The sequence below is a fragment of the Triticum aestivum genome, chromosome 4A (assembly GCF_018294505.1).
Source record: "Triticum aestivum cultivar Chinese Spring chromosome 4A, IWGSC CS RefSeq v2.1, whole genome shotgun sequence".
Lineage (NCBI taxonomy): Eukaryota > Viridiplantae > Streptophyta > Magnoliopsida > Poales > Poaceae > Triticum > Triticum aestivum.
In genome coordinates, this window is record NC_057803.1 from 110795658 (window position 1) to 110801938 (window position 6281).

A 6281-nucleotide genomic window follows, 5' to 3' on the forward strand; every position below is an offset into this window, starting at 1 on the left:
CTCACATCAGCTTCCTCACAGTCAGAATAATTTTACGAAACTCAGCTTTCTCATAGCTCATAACAACAAAATTTTCAGAAAATTTCTCAAGTCACATCATCTTTCTCATAGTGATTTCTCGGGTTACATCAGCTTTCTCATGGCTCACAACAGCCCGCAACAACAAAATTTTAAGAAGATTGTTCAAGTCACATCATCTTTCTCATAGCCCATGAACGAATTTGTTAGAATCTTCTGAGCCATATGCTATTTCGGTCAGGAATCACGCACCTCACGACGATTTTTTTCAGAGAATAGAGCCATACGCTATTTTGGTCAGGGATCACGCAGTGCTGCACGCACAACGGTACAGGCAATCACCAATTCATGACGACCTTTCAGAGTAGCCAGGGTAGCGGCCACGCTACACGGCGGCAGAATTGCCGCCAGGAGTGGCCTCTGGCCACCGCCTCGGAGCCTCAAAGGGCACAACCGAGGTTCTTAAAGCGATTGACAAGTTGCGGTGTGCCTACCTCTGGGCAGGATCTGACACGGTTAGTGGCGGCAAGTGCAAGATTAACTAGGAGCATGTCTGCAAGCCAAAGGAATATGGGGGGCCATGGCATTTTGCACCTTCACAAGTTTGTTGCCGCCCTCCGGTTGAGGTGGCTATGGCTTGAGTGGGATGACCCACCTCGTGCGTGGTGTGGATTGGGGACGCCTTGCACGACATCTGACCGCGACCTTTTCGCCGACTTGACTGAGGTCAAGATCGGCGATGGACAGAAGGCTTCCTTCTGGGAATCCTCTTGGCTTCAGGGTGTCAGGCCCAAAGATATTGCATCAAAGATTTTTGATATTTCACGCAAGAAAGGTGTTACAATCGCCACGGCCTTAAGGGATGGGTACTGGATAGCACAAATCAACATTGACACTGGCCTCACTCTAGAACACCTTCAACAATTCTTGGCCCTTCGGGAGAAGCTAGCGACTATGGCCATTCAGCCGGGTGTCCAGGACTTTATAGTGTGGAAGTCAACCAATGATGGGCAGTACTCTGCAAAGTCCGCTTACTTGATGCAGTTTCATGACCTCCCGCTCTTAAATTTGACTGCTACGGTCTGGAAGGCGTTGGCTCCCCCCAAATACAAATCTTTCGCCTGGCTTGTTATACAAAACAGAGTTTGGACGGTTGATAGGCTTTAAAGGAGAGGGTGGCCAAATTGTGACAAATGCCCACTCTGCAATCAAGTGCAAGAATCTGCGGCACACCTGACCTTCAAGTGTCGTTTCTCTGTTCGGATTTAGAATGTGGTCTTCTCATGGCCTGGGCTTGTTATCCCCTCTGCGGCACACCTGATCTTCAAGTGTCATTTCTCTGTCCTATTTAGAATGTGGTCTTCTTGTTACTACATGTGAAACTAGACCATGAAAGCGCGCGTTGCCGCGCCTGTTCATCTTTAAGAAAAATATAGAAATTAAAGAAACATTTGATAAAATTTAAATGATTCAAATTACAATATTTCGGTATAGATGTTGGGGCATAGTTCACAACCATTACTTAAAAAAATTATCTGACTAATCACATAAATTCTCTTTTCATGTGTGTCTTATATTACAGTCATCAGAATGGTTGTCTTGTTTGCTCTGGCACATAATTGAACTTTTCAAGAGTTCTTCGGTGGAATATCTTAATGGAATTGGCTTTCTTTTGCTAATAAAATGGAGTTAGCTATCTTCTAAATATTCCAAGCTTCCAATACAATTTTTTACTTAAAAAGAACTTAAAAGTTAATAATTGTATATTGCCATGAACAAGTCTAGAAAGAATGATCCGACAAAAATTACTGTCTAACACCTCTGTAGCAAGTGCCACCACAAATTAGTTTTTTGGATGCTCTTGTATGCTAGTTACCTGACATTCCTTGTGCGCATCTTCTTCAGTTGATATGCATCTAAAAGACATGCTGCTAAGTAGCTATGATTAGTCCCCTAAAAAAGTAGCTATGATTAGGATAACATAAGCTAAGTATCTGATTTGTATGCTAACAAATCACTTGGGTAACATGAAACAACCTTGGCCAGTGTACTCAGAGATTCAGGTATAATCTATCTTTACGGATATATATCAGAAGAGAAAAACGAAGGTATAGCTCATAAGAAGGATATTTGTCTCCTTTCGCAACATGAATGACATTGCTACATCAATTGTTTGGTTAAATACTTTAGGGCATCATTGCTGAAATTTAACTGATGACAGAAAATGTCCCACATGAGTAGGAAGCCGTGAACTGGAAAATCCAGGGGTCAGAACTTCCTATAATTCAATGAGTACAAAAATAAAAATAAAATACTTAAAATCTGGGAAAAACCTGCACTTAAACAACTCAATCATAAGCACAAAGTGGGAGTGGAGAAATAAAATCACCAAAGGCAAGAGCTCACCTGGCCTTCCGACTGTTTGCGTCGTGAGGACTAATGAGTAAGTAAGTAGATGCGTTCATGCGGCTTCGTAGCCCAGCCATTATGCCACCATCTGTCCATATCGATTGTTACCTTGCCTCTCGTTGGTTGCTGGTTGCGCCTCGCACGCGATCTTGCCTACAGCCACCATGGAAGAACTCTGCTGGGCAGGACATGGGAAATAAGAGACCCACCGTGGGGGCCTGCAGACGAAGAGTAGAGGGCGAGTACATGGCATCCACACCGAGGCAAACAAGAGGTAGAAGATCTCTGCCGGGACGGAAGACGGCGGCGGCTCCAGACAAGAAGTAGCACCACCCCGCCTGGATGGAAGGCGGCGGCGGCCCAACGCCGAGGAGGAGGCGAGCAGCTCGAGGATAGGTTTGGAGACCCGCCCTGTTAGAGGTACCTCATGGGCCTTTTACAAAACAGCCTGATTAGTGACAATTAGTGTAACTCGTTTTCCGAAGCAGCAACCCAGAAAAGGTGCCTTTCAGCAGTCAGCGTTATAATTGGAACGGCCGGGAAAATCTTGTGCGTAGATGAGAGTAATTCAACGGCTGAGAGCGTTAAAACACTGTGGGGGCTCATAACTAGCTGAGTTATACTGTTTAGTAATGAAAAATCTGAAATGAAAAGGTGCCTTTCAGCAGTCAGCGTTATAACTAGGATAGCCGGAAAAATCTTGTGCGTAGATGAGAGTAATTCAATGACTTTTGACATTGTGGGGGCTCATAGCTAGCTGAGTTATACTGTTTAGTAATGAGAAATCTAGAATGAAAGAAATGCTGGTGTCTTCAGGAGCAAAGCGAAAGAAATGCTGGTGTCTTCAGGAGCAAAGCGATGCGATGCCGGTGGCGACTATCATGCCATGCATCAAAGAGGAAGTTTTTATTTGACCGACTGCGGGCGCTAAACATTTGCGAAATAGGAAGTTTCTATTTGGCCGACTGCGGGTGCTAAACATTTGCGGAATGTAATGCCGCCAGAGTAATTGTTTTGTTTTTCTTATGTCAAAGAGGAAATTTCTATTTAGGCCCACTGACGATGTCTGTTCTGAAACCTCTTCTTAGTCAAAGGGCACAGTGAACGGCTGCGGAGTGTGGACTGCACTACTGCAGAGCAACCGACAAGACCAACCGACTAGGCTGAGTAACTTCTACGTATTTTTGCCGGCGGCGGTGCGTGGAAACATTAGATAACTTGCTGTCGCTGGACATCGCGATTTATTATTTGGTATCGACAGAGTACAGCATTACGAGTCATTACAGTAGACACGAGCACAATACATTACAGTAGACACGAGCAAGTATGCCACTACTCGCGGACGTGGCTCCCAAGGCGCAGGGTGATCCCGTCACAGTCCCTGATGTAGCCGACCTTCTGCCCCCAGTTCTTCTGCTCCGGCGCGCTCACCGGCACCGCCCCGTTCTCCACGGCCCGCCGGTACGCAGCGTCGACGTCGTCGTAGTCGAAGCAGATCTCCACGGGCCCTCGCTCACGGAGCGACTTGGGCAGCTGCACCTCGCCCGTGAGCGCGTCCGTCTCCCTCTGGTGCCGCGGCGTGAACGCGATGGTCGTCGAGCCGGTGTCCAGCTCCGCCCACCTGCGCGCACAACAGACGATGCACAGACATGTCAGGTTGACCCCGCGGCCAGCTAGGTAGGCCTAGGCGCAAATGGTGATGGGGATTACTTGTGCGAGTCGTCGACCCGGCGGACGCTGTAGTTGAAGGCCTTGGCGTAGAAGGCGGCCGACTTGCCCACATCTTCGACGTAACACACGATGTACGCGAGCTTAGGTCTCACCGCCCCAGACGCCATGGCTCGTCCCTTCCGTGCGTACGGGTGCTACTGCTAACCACTTTGAGATGGCTCGGTGTTTGCCTTGAGCTGTTGTGTCTTCCTTGGCTCTCTCGATTACTGGCGCTCAGCTCTCGCCTGTGGTTTGCCTTTTAATGCGGCCCGGAATCGCCGCTCCGTCGGCAGCTTGGGAGGTGGCGCGCATGCATGCAGTGTTCTGGACTCTTCTCTCCACGTTTCAGATCGTGCCCTTCTTCTCGGTGACACGCGTGGACTGTGGAAGGTTCAGCGGCTCCTCAGACCGAATTCTCTGTAGGTGGCACTGACACGTAGCCACGGAACACGTCCTAGTTTAAGAAGCCGGGAGCCAACTCGAAGACGAACGCCAAAGTCCAACCCACAGCCCAGCACCATCGGATCGCCATGTCTGGAGCCCAAGGCGCACAGCCCAAGGGAGCTTTCACGGCGACCACGTACAGGTCGGCGGCAGCTCCCGACGGCCCGGAGGAGCGCCACCAGCAGCAGCAGTCGCCAAGGACAGAGCTACGGTCGAGCAAGGACGAGCATGGGTTACCGGTGAAGATGCTCGAGGAGAGGGTCGAAGACGCCACTGGGAAGGGCGGCCCGGTGTTCGGCGCCGGTACGGACGACGGCAAGCCCGACCTGGGCGTCACAGGCACCGGCGGAGGCTAACCGCTAAGCTAGTTGTTACATGGCGTGCTTTGCGCAGCATTTGTATTGAAGCATAAACTGTGATGTACTCGTAGTATGTAGAGTAACTTCCAAGGAGTGGAATAAGATTACGAGATCAGAATAAAAAGAAAAAAGATTGAATTCCAAGGCGACTCTCCTTTATCTCGAAATCACTAATTGAGAAGTGCTCGTTGCAAAGATCACTTCAACTTCCTAAGTTGCGACGTCATTTGTCTGTCATCCGGGAGTCTTCCTTTTTTATATAGATCCGTTTATTTAAAACATTGTCTCTCAAACCGTGAGTCTAAATCTTAAACCGCTTTTACTGTTGAATTTCTTACGTTGAGATTCTCAAAACTAGATCTATGTTAATAGGTTTTAACGATTTTTTTTCAAAAAAAAAACCAGCTGAAAAAACAGAACGAAAAAACAAACCGGAAACATTGATTTTTTTTCTTTCCTGAAAGAGGCACGTCCATGTCTCTCACAAAATTACAACTGTATCTCTCACGAAAACAAAATCGTGACTCTCGCAGAAGAGAAAAGAAAAAGAAAATACGATTTTTCTTCCATTTTCAAGGAGGTACAACCGTAACGCTCGTGAAAGAAAAAAAATAGAAAACATGTTTTTTCTGTTTCTGAGAGGCACGGCCGTGACTCTCGCGAAAGTACAACCGTGCCTTTCGCGGAAGCAAAACCGTGACTCTTGCGAAAGGAAAAAACAGAAAGCGCGTTTTTTTTTCGTTTCCGAGAGGCACAGCCATGACTCTCGCGAAAGCACAACCATGCCTCTCGCGGAAACAAAACCGTGACTCTCACAAAAAGAAAAAAACATAGAACATGTTTTTTTTCGTTTCCGAGAGGCACGGCCGTGACTCTCGCAAAAGTAAAACCGTGCCTCTCGCGGAAGCAAAACCGTGACTCTCACGAAAGGAAAAAACGAGTTTTTTCACGTAAAAAAATATTTTTTTAAAAAAATTGATTAAATAGCTAAGGAAAACCGGTAAAAAACTAAAACGTAAAAAAACCATTTAAATAGCCAAAAACATGTATGAAAAAATAAAAAAAAATAAAATTTGAAAAGACGCCCAAAACACGACATGTGACGAATGACTGAGAGCGCGTCAAATGACGCTGATCATTGCGAGGCTCCCGAAAGAGTGCTCGTTAACTAGTGGCTTCCCTTTTATCTTCCTCCTCTTAAGTCATCTTTCCTATCCTCTTCTCCAACCGTGGCGCCCCGCCTTTAGCGAGGTCTTGATGAGCCCTCCCGGCGATGCGACAGCTGACCATCATCGGCAAAACGAAAAGTCCTACCCACTGCCGCTCCTTCTCGCCGACGCG

At 47.3% G+C, this 6281-nt stretch overlaps 2 protein-coding genes across 2 annotated transcripts; one reads left to right on the forward strand and one right to left on the reverse strand.

The window, feature by feature from the left end:
- Positions 1–3636: 3636 nt before the first annotated feature.
- On the reverse strand, positions 3637–4379 carry LOC123081835 (uncharacterized protein Mb0911c). Its single transcript, XM_044504352.1, has 2 exons — positions 4138–4379; positions 3637–4048 (listed from the first exon to the last, which is right to left on the reverse strand). The coding sequence occupies exons 1-2, from the start codon at positions 4263–4265 to the stop codon at positions 3760–3762; spliced, it is 417 nt and encodes a 138-aa protein (XP_044360287.1). The 5' UTR covers positions 4266–4379; the 3' UTR covers positions 3637–3759.
- A 231-nt stretch (positions 4380–4610) lies between these two features.
- LOC123081837 (uncharacterized) lies at positions 4611–5111 on the forward strand. Its single transcript, XM_044504353.1, has one exon. The coding sequence runs from the start codon at positions 4668–4670 to the stop codon at positions 4935–4937; it is 270 nt and encodes an 89-aa protein (XP_044360288.1). The 5' UTR covers positions 4611–4667; the 3' UTR covers positions 4938–5111.
- The last annotated feature ends 1170 nt before the right edge of the window (positions 5112–6281 follow it).